At 39.8% G+C, this 25,652-nt stretch overlaps 1 protein-coding gene across 2 annotated transcripts in view; it reads right to left on the minus strand.

The window, feature by feature from the left end:
- Window positions 1-12,418: 12,418 nt before the first annotated feature.
- Window positions 12,419-25,652, minus strand: part of LOC150106178 (protein phosphatase 1 regulatory subunit 3C-like) — a 30,105-nt gene continuing 16,871 nt past the window's right edge. For both annotated transcript variants that reach the window (XM_090393022.1, XM_090393021.1), the window contains exons 2-3: window positions 23,221-24,602; window positions 12,419-16,416 (exon numbers count right to left, since the gene is read on the minus strand). In XM_090393022.1, coding sequence (XP_090249148.1) covers window positions 23,626-24,561 — 936 coding nt within the window. In that variant the 5' untranslated portion in view covers window positions 24,562-24,602 and the 3' untranslated portion in view covers window positions 12,419-16,416; window positions 23,221-23,625. The remainder of the gene's footprint in view (window positions 16,417-23,220; window positions 24,603-25,652) is intronic.

Here is a 25,652-nt window from a genome sequence, read left to right on the forward strand (position 1 = left end):
CTTAATGTGCTAGTGGCAGTAAAGGATGCCGTGGTAAAAATACTTCATGTTGTATCCGCACAAGCAAGCTTTCATGCATTTTTAAATTGAATTCGAAATCTTCAGCAGCTTCGCGTTGGACGAGCTAAATAACCAAACTCGGCCATTGGGACAACAGGAATTGAGATGTCTCCAGCTACTAGTAGGCTGCTTGAAGACGGGAATCGTTACGATATCCACCCGGTTTATGCATCGATAAGATCGCCATTTACGGAAAGTAAATTTGCGCATCAACTCCCTCGCCCCTACATGGATTTTACGCTGCGTGGGTATTCCACTTGCATGTGTGGAAATTATTAGGAATTTCAGCGGCAACTTCCGTTTTCGTTACCATCAGAGAAACCGAAGTTTTAAGTGGGTGTCTCATCTCATCACTGTGGTCTCGTGTGACAAATAACGCGAGATTCTCTCCGCAACCCAACCTCGAATGCAATGACTTGTGCTTACGCTGATGATCTCTCCCGCTCCTCTTCTACTCACGTATCGTCGAAATATTCATGTACGACAAAACAACACCACAGAGTGCGAGGATGTTTTGCTTAAAGTTGAAAAGACAAAATCTGGGCTAATTTAGTCCCAACAAAATCAGGCTAAATTAACGCCAGTTTAGAATTAAATTATTAAAAGAACGCAGTAAGGAAATTGTCATTCTTGTCAGTACACAGCGATGCCGTTCATATTATCACAAAACGGAACGTAGAGCCGTTTTTAGCTTACGTTCTGTGGACTTCATTTTTGTTTCGTTTAATTTCGCTTAAAAATGATCACAGATATCGTCGAAACTGAAACAGCTCGACTTTGCAGAGATTCCAAGCCGATTTTGTTAAATCTGTGTGGAACTATCGCTATGTGCTAAATAATAATAATATTATTATTATTAAATCCAAAGTATTATTATATGACAATACTTTAGATCTTGAAGCACGAACACATTGGAGCCATAATCTTCAAGTATTGGTCTGACCAGAGACTTACATAGCGACATCATAACCGTGCAAGTCATAAACAAACCCAAAAATCTGGTGAGAGCTTTCACTCTTACAAATACGAACTAGAATTCATTATCAATTAAATTACCGAACTCATATCGCAGCTGCCTCCTTTTTTTTAAAACAAAATCTTAGCACTTAATGCTTTTTTCCTAGGTCCCTACAGCTCAGCCTTGGTCCTCCAGGACATGCTAACATTTGACCACATTAATAACCTGGGACTTGATGATTTTGATAGTAGGTGGAGTACGAATGACTTAGTTCAATGCTACGATTTATTAATAGAATGTATCGATAGGGAATATTCTAAAACAAAGGACAAAAAAGTTCAGAGAGGAAAGAAACATCTATAGAAAGTAAGTAATAATCTGAGAACTCTGAGAAACTGCTCAGAGCTGCTGAGAATCGCTCAAAATTTGCCAAGGTGGTCGACGACCACCGATAGGAGATGGCACTCAAAGAAGAAGAATAGAATTAGATTCTTCTTCTTTGAGTGCCATAAAAGTCTACTCCTTTTATGCAGGGTTGAACTTCCTGTCCTCCTAGTACCTCCCTGCCCCACCAAAAAAAAAAATAATAATTAAATCACAAAACAAGCGGAGAAGAAATAAGCGTGTTGTATGGTAGAGGCGCTTTCAGAACCTTATTCTTAGAAAAATAAAAACGTACTTAAGATATTTTTTATTTAAAAATTTGTGGGAAGAATGGTTTACTTCGAGATTTTAATATTGATGAAGATTAGCTACAATAGCAGTTTTTTTTGTTTTGTTTTTTTCAATGGAAAAACGTTTTGCTTTCGACATGCTGTGTCTCTGGAATTGAGGTCTGAAAAAAAAAAAAAAAAAAAAAAAAAAAAAAAAACGATGCCCCTATTTAGAAATACAACAAAACTTATCGACTCTAGAATTCATGTCTCCTTGTTTTCCTAGTACATTATGTGCTGTGTAATAATAAGGCGTACTTTAATAGTAATAACGGCGATAACAACATTAAAATAAAATTTAATTTTTCGGGGAGAATTATATTGCGTGACATTAGGAGAGTGGACGATCTAAAAATCGAATATTCGATTACGTAACTTACGGACGAGCCCTAATCACACTTCGAAATAAAAATAGCTTGCAGATATTGCGAAATGATCCCGCGAAGGGATATTTTCGCCTTGAATGTGGAGTTCGTTCCAGGTGACTCTTCTTTATCGAAGGCATTCATGTGTTAGCACGTAAGCCGAGCTGTGGCGACATTCAGAGATGCCAAGCAAAACTCATTCGGGATGTTTTAATACGCATCTTGCCGATTTGGCATTTCAAGAGAGAGAGAGAGGGGGTTGCGCTGGGTCATCGAAGGGACGGATGCAGCGCATGGCCGAACGATGTAAACAGAAATGAGGTCATCCAAATGTTCTACATGCATGCAGTCTTACATGGTATTGCATACGACGTCCTGTTATGAACTGAGTGAGTTGATGTTTTCTGTTCGTACTATTGAACCGAACATTTCCATACACGGATCCAGAGACTGAACAAACCGATATTTTATTAGAAGTGGTGTGGGAATTTGGTTGCTACAAAATTCGAAAAATTTCCACACTTCGCGTTGCATTTATGTCTTTAAAATCCCTTTCACTCACAGCTTCTTCCTACTAGCTCTTGCTCTTGGAGTAATGGGAAGAATGCTATTTAATCGGTGCTAATGCAACAGCGAAATGGCGTGGCGAATTGCGTGATCCGGAGCCAAGGAAGCGTATGTCAGGAATTGACCACCTTTGCCATTTTGAATATTGCACGAAGTGACGCTCCATCATAGCCAGCACAAATCCTTTACGCAGTACTATGAAGCACATGTGGAAAGGAGAAAGATGTACAAGGCAGTTCAATGACATTCTTGCCCTGTGCACGTGAACTGCGATCGCTAACGTTGCGCTCCGTGAAAAAGATTTATAGGCTAGAACTGTTAAACTCTGGATCTGTCAGCTACTTCAGGGAGTCCACAAAGAGAAAATAATCTGGTGACATTTCAGACCCAAGTGATGCTTCGCTTTAATCTGAGTAAGGCAGCACTTCGTTCATCATCCCTAGGCAGGTGGAACTGAACTGTTCAGTGAGCAAACGGATACGGTACGCCTTGCTTTTACTTCAAATTAACTGCTTCATCGCAAACGGCCAAACTGAGCCAAGGAGCAGTAAACAGCTAAAGTTTCTACGTTGGGGGGGGGGGGGTCGCGCTTGCAGCTTGAAGACGCATCTTAATTAGGAAGTACTGTATATAATGCAGCTTCACTCTGATGGTCACATGACGTGGTGGCGACTCGAGGGGACAAAGTGGTGATCATTAATTAGCAGGAGAGAAAGCTAAAGTGTATTAGTGGATGTCATATAACAGACTAATCGTGTTCGTGAATTGCTCACTTGTTCTGGATATCAGGAGTGATGTACTGTCCATGTAATAGCAAACATATCTGTAACTAAGAGTAGCAAGCGAGCGTTGAAACTAACCAATGAGCCCCAAGGACGTGTAATGCATAACTGGTGATAAGGAGCTGTTCCTCATCCTAAAATTAGAATGACACAAATTGAACCGTCGGCGTCTGTTGATTTAATCTAAAAAAAAATTGATCGTTTCCTTCCGATCTTTTTGATTTCATTACTCTTTGAGGTGATTTGGCTCCAGTCTTTCTCCTTCGTGTTTTTGACCCTAGAAGATTATATAAACTGCGTAGGCAAACACGATACTGCATTCGTTAATTCAACAAATACAAATGCAAAACATGGTCAACACAGATTTGGAAACGGTGCCAAACTGGTTTCACGTGAATAAACTTACTCGCAATGCTAAAAAAAACAACAACTCAGAAATACACCTGTTAGCAAAACCAGTTTTTTTCATCCGTATATTCCTACATAACTGGAATTGTAAAAGCAATCGAAATTGTAACTGCGTGGAGATAGAAAAACTTGAACTATAACTTATTTAGGATTCAATATGGACAGCAACTTAAGCTGAAAACCACATATTACAGAAGTATGCAACGGAGTAAGATTTCTGCTATTTCGATTCTTCTTTTAAAAAGATTCCTAACGTTGATAATGTCAAGAACACCATATTTCGCCTGGATACAAACTGTGATACAGTACGGTATACTAAGCGGGGGAGGAACATATCACAATAACACACACTCCACTAATCTGTTTACAAAATAAATTAATACGCATTTTAATCGACAGTAAACGCGTTACAGTGATTGCCAAATATGCTCTATTAGCGTAAATATCTTACTACTTAGACGATTATATATTTACAGGACACTACGCTTCCCAACATCTAATCAGTGAGTAAGCATTAGAAAAGATACTTCCTCCTGAAGAAAACTGGGCTTAAAACATTTAATCCGGAAAGTACAAAATGAAATAATACACAAACATGGCTCCAAAAACACATCCGATGTTGTTGTTTTTCTTTCCTTTTCTTCCAGCAGTGAAACGATCAGATATTTTTATCAATCGGTCATGCAGCAACTTGAAATGACAAGTGGTTGAAAAAACCTCGCACATATTTGCCTTTTCGGGAAAGAAAGCTGAAAATGCATTCAACGTGAAGATCGGTTGGAAATATGAAAAACGACACGCAATCATAAGGTATCGGGTATTTTGCGTGTTGTAAATAATCGAAGCGAAATGGCGCCTTTTCCCAGGGAATGCGCTACGGTGGGATTATGAAAAGATACAAAGAAAACAATGGACGGTATTAGTAGCAAGATGAAAAATGGTAATTTTTTATGATGGAGTGTACGAAAGACCCTTAAAGTAGCGAAATAGATGAGTAAAAGTGTACAACGAAAGTATGATATTTGAGTGCCTAACCAAAACAATTATTAATTAGCAAACGGACTGGATTTTTGAAGAGCCAGGGAAACTGGAGTTTTTGAAGCTAAGAACCCTTTTGTGAATGATGTAGACACGAGCGAAGCATAGTCGGATCGATGGTCTCTTTTTCAACAGTGACAGCTGTTTGCTGAGAAAAATCGGAGAACAAAAAAATGGCAAACCACTGAATGCGGTTCTTGTAAGTCGATAGTGAATTCTTAAACGATTCGCCACAAATATTCGGACCAAAGGAAAAGAGCTTTCGGCATGAAGACACGCATACCGCCAAAAAAGTTATTTACCATAAGGAAAATCTGGTTGCCAGAGGGGACATATAATCGTAGGGATCGAATACGAGATTTTTTATCTGGAAACAGAAGCGAAAGAGCATTACTGAGTATAGCAGAAGTCCGGCAAAAGTAGCGGTTCGTTCCAGAAAATCAGCAATGGCTTTAAAATTATTTCGTACGAGACGGAGGCTAACAAAAGATTCGCTGATCTTGGGAGCAGCACAGAAATGAATGGGAATGCATCAGCGAATAAACCCGGTAGTCAGCAAGAGAGTGATCATCTGAGATTACTCTCTTTTTCTTCCACGATTAAAATGTAATTTTAACCGTGGAAGGAAAGAGCTGCTGACGGATAATTATCTTCGACACTGCATGTAAAAGAAGGTAATCGGCGATCAACAATGTTAGAGCGATTGTGACGCGAGTAGTACTCGAGGCATTTCTCACGGAAAAGAAGGAATCTGAAAATTATGGAAAATTTATGCTCCACGTTAAAGGTCATACGAAACAGAAAAAATCTGCAAAGAAAATAATCGAGCAGCGCATGAGAAATAACTGAAAGGTTGTTTCTCCCAAGCACTACACAAAGAGAAGCGTAGAAAAAAATGTAGCGAGAAAGATGAACAGTAAACGGCGCGAAGTAGAGAATTAGGGACATGCCAGGTACGGAAACAAAATCGTAAAGCGTTTCTTTCGTTGGCTTTTCGTAATGCAAATGATTCATTCTTATTATTCTTTTTATTGATGTTATTTGGGAAAGATATCCTTTCACATTCTTTCAAACCTAGCAACAATCTCTTGTCTTATCCATCTTTCAAAATTGGTATAAATCTTTATGCTAATTTATGAAGAATTCTCGCAGCGGCTGAACCAGCACCCGACGAGTTACCCTCGTGACAAGAATGTTCAGGGCCGAAATTCGACTTGCTGGAATTGCAGTTCTGATTTCAAAATTGCATTCGCCACTTTATTCAGGCGAAGTATTCGTTAACAGGATTCCAACGTTAAATTAAATGAATAAGAAGAAAACTAGAATACGTTGAAATTAGCGACAAACATTCAGCAAAATGTTGCCCCTCCCCCCTTTTTTTATCAAATGTGCTACCTCGTTTTACCAGATTCCTCGAAAATCCTTGAAATTACAAGACGACATGTCTGCCTTTCTTAATTCAATGAACTTTTTCATCACAAATCCGTGAGATAAATCTAACCTTGCTACAAATTCTATCGAATGCATTTGATTGCGTTGCTATACTCGTAAGGAGGGTATTCTCTGTAGCAGCTGGTCCTATTTTCAAAATAGGCACACCAAACAACTGACAGACCCTAATTAGCTTAGAACCTAATTTGCTGTTCAGGTGACATGCCAAGGGGCAGTGAAAATTAAAAAGAAAATTCTCTTCGAACTGAAAAGGCGGTGAACGGGACGGCACAAATCGGGATGAAATGAACGAAGCTCCACGGGATGTCCGTGTTCTGTTCCATGGGAATGTCACTCTAAGCAGTTTCGACGGCAACAACCTGTGAAAGTGAGCTGCTTTCAGTGAATGCGAACAACTCATCTCACACGCAAACGCTCAGCTTCGTTCAGATCTGCGATCGAGCCCACTAATTACAATCTGCGGTTTTTTTTTAAACATCGTTCTCATCCAATTAAATGCATTAAGAATTTAATGGAACGCCATCCACTTAATGTAAAATGCTGCACGCCAATGAGGTAATTCAAGCACAGGACACAAAGACTTCTTTACATTTATAAAATATAAACCCACCAATAATATTTTTGCAAATAATACACTTACCGAATAAAGTGCTCCTTTCCACTGCATGCCTTTAAACCGCAAACATTGTTCTTGGCTCGTCTACTTCAAATACTTGTGCTTTTGAGTGGCTCCTAATCAAAGTCGAACATTTTCTACTTAATCAATACGAGGTCGGTGATGAAACACTCATTTCACACAAACACATCGTCGGGCAGTATCCTCACCCACCACCATAATACGATCAATAATCTCGACCCAAAAAATAAGCATCACGACTTCATGGCACCGACGCTTATTAAACTTATATTTATATATATATATATATATATATCCGTATGACTACGTCAACATGCTGAAAGCACATAAAAGTGATATACTGTAATTCGCCAATAAAAATCCAGTGAACTCGATCGGCTAGTAATAAAATATACCATGCCGAAATTAGGATACGAAATAAATGTAAACCGAATTAAATAAATAAATAAAACAGAGGGGGGATAGAAAGAGAATCAATAAGTCTAGCGGATTCACAACATCTTGAAGGAGTGAACCTGATCGGCAATCAAGTAAAATGCCCTGTTAATTCAAACGTTGCTTCGCAGGGTTCAAGAGCACTAATTCATTACCAAGAAAACATTCCCCACCTGCCATCATGATGCCGCTCGGCATATAAGTCCATCTGTTCATCTTCCGTCACCATATCCTGACTCAGTCGTCAGCCGAGAACTGAAGCTACAATACCCCGTACCAAGCAAATTGCGTTAACTCCTCGGAGCCTGGTGTGGGGACCATCTGCACCATAGCAGCACTATAACGCTTGAGGGAACTTCCCGATCAGTTGGGCATAACATGCTGCTATTTGCATTGCCATACCCTGCTCTGAAGGAGGCATAGTGGTGTGGTGTGGTGTATGCGAGAGACATCGTCTAGACAGGTTAGGGCATGGAGACTGGATGCTCTCCGTGTGGACAACATGTCCATCTCCTCTCAATGTATGCTCTCCCAACTTTTTATTTAAATCACCACTTTGAGAGTAAACTCAAACACACGTAGTGTCACTTCGGTTAAAGAAACACTCAGGAAATAGAGAAAATACACTCTTCCATATCCACTTCCCTAATTTAAATGTTAGCCAAAATTTCACATCCAGACCTGACCTCCGGTTTGGGACAGAACCGAAATTGTAGCTAGAATTTCGTGCACATCAGACGTTCAAACTAAACTTTTATGGTTCCTTTAACCACAAGAATGACAAATGCGCTTTTGTGTCGCCTCATATTCCTCATGGACAAAAAAATGTCGAAATCTTCTTTAAGCATCATTCGTCGGTTGTCTCTCCACATTCTGGAACTCTTTTTGACTTCTTTGACTTGATTTCCTATTCCACAGCGAAGTCATATTCCTAGTGACTTTAATGCCTACAAATTCAAGTGGCGCCCCCTTTTTTTTTTTGAATTCTGCTGACCAAGCGGTAAGAGAGGATGAAGTATGCATGTAATAAACAAATCCATTTTTAGACTGACTTCAAGGTTTATTAATAACCAATAACGCAACTGCTAAATGCAAATGACCGCATGAATTGCACATCCGTTACAACTTGTGACACAAACAGGCTCTGGATCAAATGAAAGTAATTGGTGAGAGCCATTAATTTATCATAACGCCAATGTTAAAAAATAAATACCTTGATAATCAATAGTATTTAAATGAATTATTATAGCTTCTCTCAAATGGCTTTCGCTGATGTTACTAAAATTTCAAAATGGGTACTGAAAGTTTGGGAAACGCTGCCGTAGATTGCTCATTAACCAGTTCTCCTTCCAAGTACACTGCTGAGGTCACCTCCTCTGGATAACCCAGACCTTAATCTTGTACAAGTTTCATCTCTAGTAGAACGCCCCTCCCTCAACCATTCTTAACCTCACGTGTTTTGGCATTACAACTGCACAAAGTAGCTGACCTCTCAATTAGTGTAGGCATGGTCTCTAATTTTTCGATAACTAAAAATTCTAAAGGCATTTGTGGAACTTCTCCTTTACATGGTTACTCCATGTAAAGGAGAAGTTCCAGCGTTTCTACTCTCCGAGTCAAATACTTTCTGAAGCATTCATTCCCCCTCTTCATTTAAAATTTCCGCTCAATATCCAAGCTACGATTTTTCAAGTCTGGACAGCTTCATTTCCAGTCTGGACTGAAGCCAATAACTTGCATAACATCCATTAAGAAATCTAAGTTTGACTTCGAAAAAGCTAAAGGCAAAAACTCATCTTGTACAAATGACATTTCTGATTACTCACCTCTTGCAAAGGGAGTTCAATCAAAATTTTCTTCATCTATGCTCCTCCCCCTGTATTCTCTCTTTCCAAGCCTGACGCTACTATTATAACAACAGTTAAAGAGGGCTGACTTCCTACCATCATTCTTCTCTTCCATTGCTTGCACAGACAAATCGACTCCAACTTGTACCAGAACTAATGCAACGTGTTCATCTTGTGGCCTCACGTCAGAAAAACAGAAGAATCATGAATAATAATAATAAAAGGATTCTGCTCCTGATGGCATCTCCCCAATCGTACTGGAGAAATGGACTCCTGGCCTAACACCCCTCTTCTACAATCTTGCATCTATTAGGCCCATTTGCCTTTCGTCCCACAGATTGAAGAAATACTATATCGAAGGTGCTAAAAAAGGATAAATGGTAATCAGCAGTCATCTTTTTCATCTAGAAGATCTGCAACAGATCTACTTGCCTATATCTATATGTGGACACGCGTGGAAAGGTTTGGGAAACCCGTGCTGTTGCATTTGCAGAGCGTATCACATGGTTTGGCTGATCAGCAAACCGACACTTTATGGACGGTCTTCCATCATTTGTAATTGGGTAACCACTTTTCTCTCTTGCTGGTCGCTGAGGGTAATGGTAGATGATATTCCTTCCTCAGATTTCTGTACTAATGCAGATGTTCCTCAGGGGTCTGTTATATCACTCTCCCCTATCACTCGTATACATAAATGACATTCTCTAACCGATGACCACGCTTTATATTGTCCAACTCATACAATAAACGCTGTATTGCTCAAACATCCCAAATGCATCAAGAATCAGTGTCCTCATTACACCACCTCATTTATCCATATGATAAATCAGGTGGTGTAATGCAAGAAAGCGAAGGCTAAATTACTGCGATTGATACTTTTGACGTAATTTACATCTAACGGGGCCCGGTTACAAGATGCCACGTTAATCACCAATCGCTTAGTGAGACAGCGATACAATTAAAACATTCATGATTAATGCAATGACCACATTAATTGCTGGACCGTTTAAATAGGCTTAAAAGCCTATTTAAACGGTCCAGCAAATCACAGTCTGACACAGGGATAGGAGAGTGCCAAAAGGATTGTGCGCTCCTCTTGCTAAGTTTCACGTGATTGTCTCGCACAGTAACTCAGGATGTTAGTTGTAAAGGTTTGTTGGGGAACACCACCTTCTGAACTCCATAGTTTCTGGGAAAGAGAGACAAGCCACAAATCGCTGACCACCCAAAGCTCGAATTCAACTGCTGTGGTACAAATATTGCTGTAATTGGACAGTACGCTAGTCCATGTGAAGGGATGAACTAAGACACCTCAAATGAAGTGGACTCGTTTGGTATGACAGCTGGTGAGAACGTTATTTATCACAATATATTGCCCTTTTCTTAAAGACTGCATGTGGTTTCATGGTGTGGGAATGCCTCTTCTGGTCTGGACCACATAATTGTGGCACAGTACCCTGAAAAATGAACGCGGCAGCGGTGTTGGCAATCTGTGCTGTCTGCATTGCGGTGATCGTGTCGAAACGATTCAGTTGTAACCACGAATAATTTCAACGAGTGACGAAATGATTTGGAGAAGGGGCAGCTCAAAGGTTTGGCCTGCCAGAACAGCGTCCCTTTGGCGTCCAATGAAACACCATTGGGAAGCGAACCTCGAATGAGGCGGGGGAACAGTTGAGTTTTGTATTTCCGAATTGCAGCTGAAAAAATCAACTCTATTACGGTAGTGTATTAGGTCTGGTAATTCGTCTGCTCCTCAAGCTTGTTCGCCTGTTTTGCGGTAATGGATTAGCTCCCTACGGGAACGGCTAATTTACCTTCCGTTGAGAAGCTCCTCTAAAGTTTCCCTAGACGGGATTCCAACCTGGATCGCTCCAAAGGGTATCCTCGTTTGCCGAATGAATTACTTAAACTTTGAGAACGAGACGAACATGAGCAACTTCGCAGTCCGTTTATGAAGATTTGTTGGAGAACAGACAGTACATCAGGTCTGCAATCACGGGCGAAGGTGAACCAGAGTACTCGAATACTCCGCATTAATTACGCCGTATATATATTTCGAGAGTAAATATCAGTTAATTTTATTGCACTCATGGTAATATTACGAACATTTCAGAATTAAAAGTAAGTGAAAGGCTTTTTTTTTCTTCGTGTCCACGCACCACAGAAACGCCAGAGTGCCATGGTATTTATGAGCAGGGGTTGTTCTTGTTTCCAGGAAGAACGAACTGCTCAAAGTGATACTGATGTGCGTTTGGGACGGCCGAGTGTTTCATTTCAACCGATATCCTGTCCTCGGGCTGCACTGTGAAAACGGAATCGCCTCCCGTTAGGATGCAACGTTTGCATCCGAAAAAAAAGTTCTGTTTTGTGTGCTCCTCCTTAACGTTCATTGAGTCTGATGCAACAATACGTCAGTCGGTGAGTGGATGGATGGTCCTTCTTCATTCTCTTAACAGGGAGGGAATGGGCGGTAATCATCGCTTGTATGATTTTTTGAATTCACGTATAATTTTTAATGGTAATGTACTGTATATAGTTTGACTTTTATAACATAACACGAATTACAGAAGCGTTGGCTTCTTTAATTGCTACGCTGTAGTGTTACGGAGATTCGGTTTATTTCAGTTCACACACACACGCTTGTTTTGTTTGTCAGAATTAATGATTCATTTTGCTAATGAAACGAATGAATAACGGAATTTACCTTTTCCGTGCGATGCTGACATCTTTCATGCAGTGAAATGGTCACAGCGGATCTTACTGCATGCATTCATTCCGTGTATCCTATTTCAAAATGAATTTTTTCCCATTAATAATTGGTTTACAAAGCCGAATGTTCGTATAAACTATGAGAGTTTCGTAAGCTCTCAGGGCAACTTATGAAACGTTCATAGTTTCTAAAAACATTCGGCTTTGAAATAATTTTGAATCTAATACCCACATTGCCGATGTAATTATAAATTGTTTATTTCTGGAATTTTCCATTTAATATTTTCGGGCCGGGGTTGACCGCGAATAAGGTGGGGAGGGAGACTACGGCATTTTGATTTATGAAATCTCACAAACGAGAAATATGTCGGAGTTGGAACCGAATTGGTTTTCAGCCGTGCCAATACACGTTCAAAGGAAACGACATTTCGAACAGTACACAAATATCTTTAAACACATTTATTGAAAAAATATTCCTCATACAGTCAGCCATGTTAGTGTTCAATCAATGCAAGTAATTAAACAGCGCTAGAAAAAATGCGGAAAAAATTAAACCGAACTACAACAGTATTTAACTAATAAAGAGGACAACTTCTGAGCACATTCTGTGCTTCATAATGTACGAAAACAAAAGAAGACAATAGTCTGCATGCAAACAGTAAATAACATCAATACAATTGGATTGTATCAAGCTTAAAAAAATAGTTCTCACTTATAACTAGTACATATAAATAGGCGTATCACAAATTATTAGGAAAATATAGTAAATCAGTTTAAAGGAGACTTCGGTACACATTTCATGTAAAAATATTTGCGATTCATGCAAGGAAACCTGAACTACAACATTTTGATCTTCCCCTTAGTGTCAGCCAACCAATCTTTTGAAATTAGTTTTTCGAGAAAATCGAAAAATTATAAGGATCTGCTTTCTGAGAAGAAAATAATTATGCAAATATGAGCGATCAAGTTGTTTAGTGCAGCGATGTACAATTTATAGGTAAATACAAAACTTTAAGTTTCACAGGAAGAGAGAGAGAAAGAAACGTATTGGCTTTCTTTCTTTCTCTCTAATGTATGGCTTGGTGATTAAATCGCACATTATCTCTGATTAGTAAGCACTCCTCAGTTAAAGTTTCGCATGATTTAGCAGATTATCTGCCCTAAATAAAGCAACAAAAAGTGGAACAGTCACATGACTAACCTCTTTAGATACAATTTGGACTTGGTAATGCGGGGCAAAATTTCAATAAGCATAACAGACGTACAAGGTTGCTGGATTCATAATAAAACGATTAAACTTAGATATAAAGCGTAATTAGAAATGGAAATAATGTTTGAAACAATTAAATTTAGGAAGGAAAAAATTATTTACGATTAAGCAGAATTTATTCGAGGAATCTCTCCCGTGACAGAATTACATTTTAAGATGAAAGCCTAGAAATTATGAAATTAGCGCGATTGATTTTCTTTACTCTGAGATGGATTCTCCCTTATTTATTTTGCGAACAGATTCAACCTGACTAATCAGAATTTACAATAAAACACCCCCCCCCCTATCAGCTGATGATTTTTGTTGTTTAGATGTCGAATTATTGAAAACTTAGCATGCGCTTCAAACCGCGGATGTTTTAAATCAGTTCGTTGACCTCCTCCTGCTTTGTTTCCATTCTTCATTCTCTCAAAGTCTGGAAATCTTCGATTTATAGCAGTCTCGCACATCTCATTCGCAATGGCCACTCGTCGACAACACGCACCCTAACGATACCGTAAAGACAATTCCGAACAAACAGCATTCGATTAAGAATCGCGCACCGGAAAAGGATTCTCTAAATATTCATTGAAAATGGGGATTCAACACATGTCGAGAAAGCCTTCATTTATTTTAGTGCAAGTAAAAAAAAAAAAAAAAAAAAAAGCGGTCATGCACCACTGGATTCCTCCCCCCCCCCTTGCATTCTTCTCGGTTTCTAAAAGAACTCCGCCTTTCTTTCTCTTCCCTTTTACGAACACTTCATTTTGCACCCGCGCGTCTTTTCTCTCCAGCGTGTTCGTCTGCTTCGCTTTCGAAGTTTTTTGTGTTTCACTTGACCCGGTAACCCAGGCCTAAAAAACAGAACCCAAAATAACCCTCCCCCACTCACTCCTCCTCCTCATGTGGGTTGTATTTCGAGTCAGTCCAACGCACAGCAGAAAGATTTCTGGAATTTCCTCGTCGCTTTTAATAGTCTTAATACGAAGGCCAAATCGAACAACGTTAGCCTATTCAAATTCGATTCGGCGCGTTAAAAAAAAAAAAAAAATCCCTACCAACACATTTCTATTGAAATCGCGTCATTTTCTTGAATGGTTTATACAGTAGGAAGCTAAAGATGTGTTTTCTCTCCCTGAGCGATTTAAAGTAACCCGCGCTTCAAGCTAATTTACTTGCGCCATGAAGGACTGCTTCTGAAACAATAAAACCGAGAAACGAATCTCGTGTATAACACGTATGAAAGCAATTCCGTGCTACATATATTACTCGGCGATTACAGCAGGGTCTATAGAAAGATACGCTTCGTTAATGTATGGTTCAGATGGGATATCCGGGCTAAAGTGAGAATTCCACACTCACTCACACCATTTTTATATGCCGTGATCTTCGGAACGATGTCATACGCAGAGTTAAATTTAAATGCTCGTTACCTAAACTGGGAAGATTGGGAGACGTTCTCTGTAATGACACAATAAGAATATCTTTAATTTGCTCGAGTTGCCAATATTATTAAGTCTCTCGTGCTTAATCAGCTGCCTCTTTTTTATTCTCTCGTCCAGTCACACATTTATGCTTAGATAATACTAAGTATTATCTAAGTATAAAGATAATACTTAGCTTTAAAAAAAGCTAAGTATTATCTTTATTGAATTACACGTAGCGTCGTGTCTAGTTTTTACCGGATGTGTTAAAACTGAATGATGTTTGGTTGCATTTTGGTCTCACTTTCAGCATACAAATGGTATTTTAATTTTTTTTTTCTCCTGCTATTAGTGAAAGTTCCTATAAATATCGGCAGTAGCATTCAGGCTGGACGGAGAATATCGCAAAGTATAAAAATATCTGACGAATTTGTGTGTGGGGAAGGAGTGATATTAATGCCTTGTTCCCGTTCTTTTGATGAAGAAAGAAAGTAATATTGCCAGTCGTTCGCTGAATCACTTCATCGGTTCGATTAAGGTCATTTCTGCGATTCTTAAATTCGGCCGAAATCTGCAAGTGGGATGGGCCACAGAAATAAGTCGCCCTTTTTGTGCAGAAATTTCCAAAACAGAAATTAATAGGACTGAAGTGCACAACGCAATCGAACCGATGAAGTGATTCTGCAATTGCACGGATTCTTTCCTTAGACCGCAGATAAGCTCCATTAAAAATCTGATATTTTCGGTGCGACCGCGTTTTCAATCCGTATTGCTACAATTTGGAATGAAGTTTTCTTTTACATATTCAACTGATCTTCGTCATGGCCATCTTAGCCGTAAAGGAATGCTTATGAGCGCGCCACGCCGGGATAAATGTCATTCTATTACCCTGCTAACATGGCCTCGGTCCAGTTTTATGTTCTTTTGTTGTGTGTGTGTGCTTTAGTGGTAGAAGAAGATTCAGCAGATGATTCGCCAACAAACTGCAGGAGTATGCGTGGTATGCTTAGCAGTTCATGTTATTTCCCAGTTACAACAGACCGAAAGTAATCCACCTCATCCACTTTCATACCGATTATAACCATGCGCTGTAATATTTAATTTTGCTTTAGATGAAACTGGGTTCAAATAGCAGAGTAACATGCACAATGGCATTTACCGCCCACAAATTCGAGTTTTTATGTTCTACTCCCTTAACCTCTTTCACTAGAAAAAACGGCGAAGCATTTAAACGTTCGTTCTGATGAATGTTTAAAATGTTCAGCTTGCTCGAATTTATATGAAATTGTGTCCAAACGACGTGCGAAATATTAGCAGCATAAGTTAAGCAATAATTAAAAAAAACTTCTGTATCTATAAATTCAAATTCAAGCTTGCTAACGATGCTATACATTCTATACGACTACGCATCGAACGATAATCTGCAAGGTAATATTTGCTTCAAAAAAAATTAAAGCATTTTTATAACGCGTGCTCGCACGCCTTCTTCAAAACCAAAGGGTTAGATGCTTAGCAAACCAACATAGAAAGCTGCAATAAGACGGGTCTTTTCAAGCCTCGTTCGGTGGTGCGAAACCTTGAGGAAGGCACAATTCTTCTTTGAAGAATAATAACGAGTAGTTTTTTTCTTCCCCGCTGTCCACAGAGCTTTCTGCGGCATTAAGAGAAATCACAGTTTTTCTTGGAAGTACTTCTTCTGCACTCGAAGGAGTGAGGCTAGTATGGATGCGAACTTGGTCACCTATAACAACAGGCACGAGGTGTCAGACCTGTAAAAGAAATTCACTGTTAGAACAGCGGGCATTCATTAAATGAAAGTCAAAGCAATTCTTATACAACACAGCCAAATTTGTTTCTTTGCGAAGGCTGTAAATAGGAAGTTATGAACTTCCTGTTTATAGCCTTCATTATTATTATTCAACAGTCTGAGCATTTCCAACAAATTTAATTCCGTATATTTTATATATAAAAGCTACTATTCCATCCCTTTTTCGTCAGGCCGAGGCGGATTGATTAATTAAAGATTTTAGGCCATTAATGCTGCCGAATTGTGTCTCCTCTGATGCGCCCCCCCCCCACAAGGGAGAATTTTTTTTGTCTGTAGACGTGTTTACGGGGACGGTTTGCCTGTTTTGAGAGACGGAAAAGCGCGTTTCCATATGAGACTGGCTCAACTGCCAAGACCTGATAAAGATTCGTGTCGTGGGCGGGATTCGAACCGGGTCTTTCCAACCAAAGGCTATCATTACGAAGAGAGAAGTTTGAAATATACGCGATTGCTTCGATAATCAAGTCTCATTTGTTAGCATGATTTTGGACAGGCGATCTAAACACCGACGAGTAATTAATGGAATTAGTTTTTACGCTGCTTTGTTTTCATTCTGGCAAAAGTCAGTCGGAGAGTTTCATTACTGCAATCGACTGAAACTCGGCTTGCTTTCCTTCTTCAGATCGAGCTCGGCTCTGGAAACTTTAGTAATCAGCCAGATGATGCGTGTTCGACCTCATCTGCAATTCAAATTCCTCGCATTGGATCTGGTATTTATCTTAATCCCCAAAAAATATGTTGCGTTCAGTTGTAGTTTATCTTCATCATTACGATGCGATACTGGCTCCGCTATATACAAGTAAAGCCTGTAGGTCAGTTATATTAAAAAAAAAAAAAAAAAAAAAAAATATATATATATATATATATATATATATAGTGGGCATGAGGATATTCCCATGAAGGAATATCCTCATGCCCGTTAACTTTTGACACTCCGGCATCGTATTCCCATAGTTTGCGTTTATCCTTACATTTGTTGTGAAGTTCAACAAATTGTTGGATTAGTTCCTGTACCTGCTTACTCGTCGAAATGGAGGCATTTAAACAAGCCTTTTTTCCAGTGCCGATTCAAAAATAGTCCAGTACCGGGGAGTTAAGGAATTCTAAGAAGTGGGCCACACTTTTCTTCGTTGTTTTCTCAAAAACAAACAAAATTTCACGTTATGTGCTTCTAGATACCGAGTTTCTAAAACTGTAATTAACATTTTACAATTCCAAAATTTCAAATTAAATAAGTTATCGGCAAAGCTAACACAAAAGCAATTCATAGCGTTTATTACGAGAATCGCCATCTGGTTCTTATCTGCGCACTTTTTCCAAGTTTTCGTAAAGTTGGCAACTGGCGGATTTCTTCGAACTTTCCAATAACACGGGTTCAGTACTCAATTCGCCATCAACATGAAGTAGCCTCTGAACTGCCACAATAAACAGGCTTTTTGTTTTGCGATGATGAAAAGCACGATTCACTAAAGTTGACTCTCCTTCCTATCTGGTTTGGAATTTGGATCCGCAAAGCTGTGATTGCTTATCTACCGCTCAGTCTCAGAAATACCCGCCTCATTTTTTTAAATAACAATTACACACACCGACCAGTTCAAATTTCATCTATGAGAACTTTCAGGAGGTACAGCAATTTTATCCTTCGAATTCTAATTCTGATAAAAAAAAATATCGGGTTAATAGAAATCACTTTTTATTAGACGGAGTTTCTATGCATAAGTTTATTAAACGAATGTATTTGAAAATATAAAAAAATTGCCATCTCTTTCTCTAATTATGATTTTACCGAGTATCAGCTAAATGATGCATGCTGCTTGAGCCAGTCGTGATGCTCCATCTTAAGAGATTTTCTTGTGCCAACAGATATTATTTTAACGTTTCGACATTGAAACACACATTTTCGTGGATTGTCGAGTGGATACTGTATTAGGGTATTCAGAAGAATAATAAGGAAACCTTATTTCATGAATGAGTCTCGCAAATCTCAAGAGCGGTGTTGGAAGACTATTGAAATTATGCCATAAGGAATGGAGTATGTACACCATTATACGACAAAGAATTGCATCGCACAGAACGAGGTCTTATTGATAGAAAAGTAATTTCACATGGTTTGTGAAATCTCCTTTTCCATTGTAGCTTACAATGGAAAAGGGGATTGCTTACAAACCGTAGCGATTTTAAAGCGAAAGAATACGGTTTTCTCTCCTGGTGAAAATGAATGCGCGCGCGCACGCACGCACGCACACACACACACACACACACACACACACACTTGGTTTTAAGAGCATCAACCTGAATTCGTTGGTAAGTTGATTATCAGATGACGATACCAAATAAGTTGTACTCAAATAACTGGAATTTGGCAGTTTCATAATTGGATACAAAACTTATAATACTCTTAGTTGAAACGAACGTGGTAGTTGAAGAAGTTCAGTATCTCGTTTCCAGGCAAGGTAGCGAAATATATTTTTGCTTTCCACCATTAACTATATTATCCGATCCCACGCTCTTGTTTTCGTTTTCTCACCATAGGACTAAAGTAGTTCAGCACTACGCACATTACTCGACGAATTTCTGCGTCGTGATCCATGATCAGGAGCGAGTGCTTCAAGTGATCAATCGTTGCGCTCTTCAGCTAAGCAAACAGCCAAAACTGGAGCAGATAAACTAAAGAGGAGCAAGGAGCCAAGTTGTAAATACGAAGCTATAAATCTGGAAAATGCAGATCAAATTTGGACTGGTGGAATCGGAGGTAAGGTTATTCGAAGACCGTCCAATTCTAGAAACAAAACACGGCTCTTGTTGAGGTCACTTTAAAAAAAAAAGTCTCTATTAAGTGAGAAAGAAGGTGATGGTCTCACTGAAAGTCGCCCGTAACAAGTGACGCTCCACTCAACAAGCCGGAAAAATGAATGGCAACTTTTCCGATCCTTTTCATAAATAGCAATAAAAACTGTGCCTATGTCAAACAAACACCTTAATCGATCGTTTATCCTTCATGTGCACTCAATAATTTTTCTGAAAGTGCAAACGTAAGAAAACTAATCTCGGTGAACTGCTCGCTTCTGCACACGAGGCAATTGCCAAAAAGACGAGTATCACGACTCAAGTTGCTTAGGAATGATTTTCATTCTTGGGTATAAAGGGAATTTAGTAATGAATTCGCAAATGCTCAGCCGGTATAACGATCCGAAATCTGTTTTTTTTTTTTTTTTCAAGTGGTTTTGAAAAATGTTCAAGCGCCTCTAAAGAGTTGTTTTGTCTCTCTGCCAGTCCATGGGTGAAATAATTCACGACCTCGATTCTGATCCTGGAATAACTCGAAATTTAAATCATATTCGGTATATGAATTCCTTCCAAAAATTTGTCGGGAAAAACGAAGTTCGAACCCATTATCACAAGATGTGGATTCGAATCCCACTAGGCTGCGGATATCTGCCTTGAAAAAAATAGTTTCTGTTCCGACTATTTGAGGTATCCACTAGAAGATTTCTTGATAAGAAATGAAATTATATCCTTCTTGGCTTAACTGAATCATTTTTATTGAAAAGACAATTCGACATAAAAATTCTTCCTCGACCGAGTGTAATAAAATTTAGTATCGCAGTTTTTTCTCAATTCTTGCCAATGACGAGATTAGAAACGCACCAACTTTATAGTCTTCTGCAATCACTTCCTCTCTCGTTTCATAGCAAAGCTCAGTTCAGGCTCCCGTCTTTCCGGGTCTCAGCAGATTTGTACTGATGATTTCTATCGCTGGTGGATGAAACTATAACCAGTTGTTGGGAAGTTTCTAATAAGAATCGTGCTAAAATTTAAAGTTAGTGTTTCCAAAATTCTTTGGACTTTTCTTCTCTTTGACTTGCCAATTTGAATGATTCGAAAAATTAAGTGTAGTTCTCGAAACGGTCATGAGCGTCAGGATATGGACGATGCCCTGTGGTAGGAAAGCCCCTGGTTCAAATTTCATCTAAGAAATTCCATAAAGTTTTTTTTTTTTTAACTGAAAAGCCCTTTATTAAAACGCACGCCTATATTACCTAAGCAAGTTACGTGCAACGGACGTATATTTTTTTATCGTGGTCCTACTGTTATCCACATAGTCAAAGCGGATTAGAACATTGCTCTCCATAAAACAGGCGGTTACGAGAAAACGTTTCTCTTTCGAGACTGCAGTCCTCGATTACGCAGGTTTCGCACCAGAATCTGCCACCAGGCCACGTAAAAAGGCCTTCACAAACTTCCACGCCACATCGCAAAGCGAATCTGTAATTGTTGGCTGCGAAGCGGAGTGTCATCCATTCGACCATCCTTGCGAGTTGGATGATCGTAGAACAGAGGTCATTTTCGAAGCAAATTGTAGCATTAAGGTTTGCTGGAAGAACGTCTTGGTAATCCCTGCTCAAAGCATCTCTGGGATTCAACAAGCGTATGGCTCGCTGTAGCGTCAGCCACGACAACATAATGCTGCTGCTGCACAGGAGGCATTCGATGCAAAGCGCAATGTTCTGCAATATAAAGCTAATTGACACTGCTTTATATTCATCTCCAGTGTTTGGGGTGCTCAGCCAGTTTCTTTCGTACTGAAGAAAACGAGCCGAGAACTTCAACGTTGGTGGGAAGTTGAAAAACTTCCATCTTTTCAAGAAAACATTTATTGCATAATATCATTACGCTCCAGGAAGAGTGTCTTACGTTTGATGTAAGAGAAATATTATGGATCGCAATTATTCATGTTTCACGCTTTTAAAGAAACAATCTCCAGCTAATACGTTCAATTTTTAATACAATTCAAATACACCCTGTTACTTCAGGTAAGCAACTAGGCAGAGACGCTGTAGACACACACCGCTCCAAATTTAGACGGAAGAGTTTTTTTTTTTTCATATTCTTTCAGACGTTCAATAAGTAAGATGGCTTCACCCCAGAAGGTCATAATGTGGAAGTGGCCGAAACACTCTGGCTATTGCTTCCCGTTTCTTTAACATTAAATTTCCATCCACTTAAATTAGGGTATTTAACAAACGAAACGCATCGATTTTACGCTAAGTACCGTCACGTCATCGGTAAGGAAGCCCAGAATAGGTGACCTTGTGATAGGGGAGAGGAGGGGAAGAAGGAAAGCGTTCGCCCCAAGAATCGATGATTCAAAATAGCAATTGTTTTTCTCCCGTTTGTTTCTATCACGTGATAAAGAAGCCGTGACATATTTGCCGTATATTTTCTAACCTTTCCGAGATAATTTTCTCAAGGTCTGTCCCCTAGCTGATTATTTCGCCGCACAAGCCAAGAGATAAGATCGAATCGTGCTTTCGTGCCAGAAATAAAAAGGTCAAAAGGAGATTTAAGAAAGGTGAGGTGTCGAGGAAAAACAAAAATTAATGTACAGCGTAGGAAATGGAGGAAGTTGCCAACCCTTAAGACGAGCCTAGAATAGGATGATGTAACTCTCAAACACATGACGTGTTTTCGTAGCTGTGGCCAGGATGTCTCGAATGATCTCTCATCTAACCTCTTTTTTTTAATCTGCAGAATTCCAGATATGCATACAGTAAACAGAAACAGATAAGATTACGAATCCATTTTTAAGAGCTGCTAACGCACTACCTGAATGACGAAACGAGTCGGAGAAAATTCACTTTTGAGACGAAATCCACTCGCAAGGCAAGTGGAGAATATTTCCAAGTATAGTTAATAATTCTGGAAATTAATAGGGCAAAAAATAATTCAGGAAATTAACAAAAAAAATCCAAATATTCCGCGAATGATTAATTGATTTAACTGAAGTTCCTTGAAAATATTTTTCAATAATGAAATATTAAAGAAAGTTAATATTTTAGAACAAAGAAATCAGTCGGAGAAGAGGATTGAAACATTCGAGAGTTCTGCTGTTGATTATCCAGTGTGTATGTTAACGTGATAATGAACTAAATTATCGAAGTAAATGAACCGATTACATCATCGGTGCACTTATGACTCGGCCACAAGCAGACAGCGAATTATCGTAAGCGCACGTCTTGATGGAGCAATCCAAACGACTGCAAATACGCAATAAAGTGATTTCTGATTACATAAGAAAGTGTTGTCTTATGAATTCTTTTTAAATCCGAGCAAAAAGCACACAAGGAAAACTGAGAAAGTGCTTCTTTTTTACGGAAGTAAAAAAGAAGCACTTTCTCACGAAAATCACTTTTTACGGAAGTAAACAGCGCAGTTTAGAGAGTAATACATATTCACAATATAAGAAAACATCATTGATTTTAGTTCATTTCTCTGAGAACAATAATAATGACGAGTTAAAGAAGGTTAAAGAAATAAAAAGGACGCTTTGAAAAAACACTTTTCATGGAAAATATTTATGAACTGAAAACTTCCTTATACAATTCAGATTTTCCTGTGCCCATCAGCCAAATCGAGGAGCATCCACTCCTCTTTCTGAGTCGCATAATTCGAGATCTCTCAAGAAATATTTGGAGTCTTTTTTTTTTTTTTTGTCAGCAGCTGTTATGACCATGCTAAGCCTGCGCATAGTCATAACAGCGCAAATGTACTGCCACTAACCAGGTTAAATATTTCGGAATAATTACCGCCATCTTCCGATAAATGTGGCTTTTTTTTAAAAAAAAAAAAAACTATCTTATATTTCAGACATATTGTTAAGATCACCATCTCTGCCATTTTTCTTCGGCATCTACACGTACAAGAGATTTGAAACACACACAAGTAAATAAAACATTGCACTCACCGTTGTTTTCTCCGAAATCCCCCTCGTGTCTGTTTGCCAGAATGCGAGTTTCATCTTCTCTGTTCCGCACAGACTTCCGTTGAGTTGAGCTGTCACCTTGAGAGAGGACGGAAATAATGCAATGGGAAGATCAAGGTAAGGGTGAAGGGAGGAGAAGCGTCCTGTTTGGAGGGTTTCGTTCAAAGCGTATTAGCTTCGCACTGCGTCAGTTAACAGAACATTAAAAGCTGACAGGAACGACACACACACACACACACAGAAGATCACATGACTGACAACCATCGTCGGATCCGTCCGACCAGCAGAGAGATCCAAAAGTTCACCATCGGCACACAATTCATTACTCCGAACACGACAGGTGCACTTGAATTGACGAACGTTTCCCGACGGCTGGTTTGTGTCGATTCACCAGTAAGGTCCTTCCGTGATCAGGTTGCTCCAACTGGCAAACTGCGTCCACTCGTTGTAATCCGCCGTCACTGCATCCGCAAACCGTGGCTTAGTGACATCGTTCTTCACCTTCCTCACGGGAACCGAAACCAACCGGTAGTTCGCCCCGCCGTTGTTGTCCCAGTATTCCTTGCCGTCGCATCTGTAGCACACGCAGAACTCGACCTCCCCGGGCTTGTGGGTGGAGGGCGGCATGCCGAAGGAAAACGAGAACGTGTCGAACATGTACGAAGTGGTGCTCTCCATGCCGTTGGGCATGTACGTCGCCAGGACGTCCTCGCTGGTGAGCCAGTGGTCGTAGGTGACGCGCACCAACACCTGTTTTTCGTAAGCGAGGTTTTTCACTTTTATCGTACCGCTGACGAGGTCGCCGTCTTCTTTGACGATGACGTTCTCGAGCGACAAGCAATTTCGATCCAGCTTATTTCTGAATACCATGTAGTCCGACGCCGGTTGCGAGAACGACGGCTCCCACTTGGACTCCTGAAGAACCTGCGATTTAATACCGCTGGTGACCTGCATCAGGAAGTCGTCCGTCCATCCGGGAGGGCAGTCGGATGGCTCGGGCATAATTCGAACCTGCACCAACGCCAGCCCTTTGTCGTCAGCGAACCACACCCGCTTCTTTTCCCGAGTTGGACTCTCGGGGTCGTAAGTCTTTTCGCTGTCGTCGAGGTCAGCTTTCACCGAAAGGCAGGACCGCGCAGGAGTCACCAGCCGGTTGCCGTTCTTGAAGCGATTCACGCCGTTGATGACGTTGTTCTTGAACAGGCTGCTGTGGGAGCAGTTGTGGTGGGGGGTGGGAAAAGTGGCGTAGCGAAAGTCGTGAAAAGCCGAGTAACCGAATAACGGGGGGCTGGCTGACAGCAACATCTCCAAGTCAACAGGCATGGCGATTGCGGGCGAACTGATGCGCAGAGATAAGCGTTTCACTGAAAAAGAAAACGAAAGAGAAATCAATGCACAGAACAGAAATTCTTTCAATTTCACTCTACAAATATCAGCTTAATTATTAGACGGAGAATAATCAAATCTCTCAGACACTCTCAACAAGTCAAAGTCAGCGAAATTTAGTCGCTGTTAGCAAAGCCGCCTCTTTTCGTGCTTAACTAATTATACACCACCCGATTAGCTGTTGGAGAACTGGCGCGCTAACCAGTTCTCCAACAGCCTGCAGGTTCGATTCCCACCGTGGGTGTGAATGTTTGTGATCGTCTTTAGGTGGGCGATGAAATCGACGTGTGCCAGATGTGGCTTGAAAATGTTTCGAGGTCGGGGTTTCCAGAAAAAAAAAATTAAAAATACAGAAGATGTATAAAATTGATAAAAATATCCTTAGCCCACCCACAGTACCAAAAATTGTATTATAGGTTTGCAAATAACATTTTGGGTGTGAGCAACGACAAAAAAGCACTCCCGTCAAAAGTATATTTCGAGTGCAGGACGCAGAGCTCCACGCCTTGCACTGTCGCTGCAGCGACGTTCAACTCGATTTAGCATTCGAGAGCTTTCAGTACACAATTTGTGCGGATGGAGATAAAATGTAAAGTCCACTCCACCACACGACGAGTCTCATGTGAATTTCAACACGAACCGGGGATGGCCAAAGTTCAAAAATAGTAGGGCATTTGTCGCAAAAATAACGCTTTGATTCGATTTACATTTCGTAATTGTATAGGCAAGAGGTCTGCTTTTCCGTGGCTACAGACAGTTCGCGATTGTCCTTTAATTTTAGTCCTTTAGCTTTACGAGAAGGAAATAATAAACAACTGCTTTTTTACGTAAAAGTGATGTAAAATGACGTGATTTTGGACGTCAGTTATTCAAGCAAATAAAAAAAATTCTCAAATGGCGAATCAAATTTAGCACAAACGAAAAATTCAATAATTTCACGAATTTCGACGTGTTTCCCCCTCACAAACGAGTCCGAATGACCGAAGCGGCAGCACAACTGGACTAATATTCCACTTCTTCAGTTATAG

Source organism: Typopeltis vanoorti, chromosome 5 (assembly GCF_054136105.1).
Source record: "Typopeltis vanoorti isolate ZY-2024b chromosome 5, IOZ_Tvanoo_1.0, whole genome shotgun sequence".
In the NCBI taxonomy this organism is placed as follows: domain Eukaryota; kingdom Metazoa; phylum Arthropoda; class Arachnida; order Uropygi; family Thelyphonidae; genus Typopeltis; species Typopeltis vanoorti.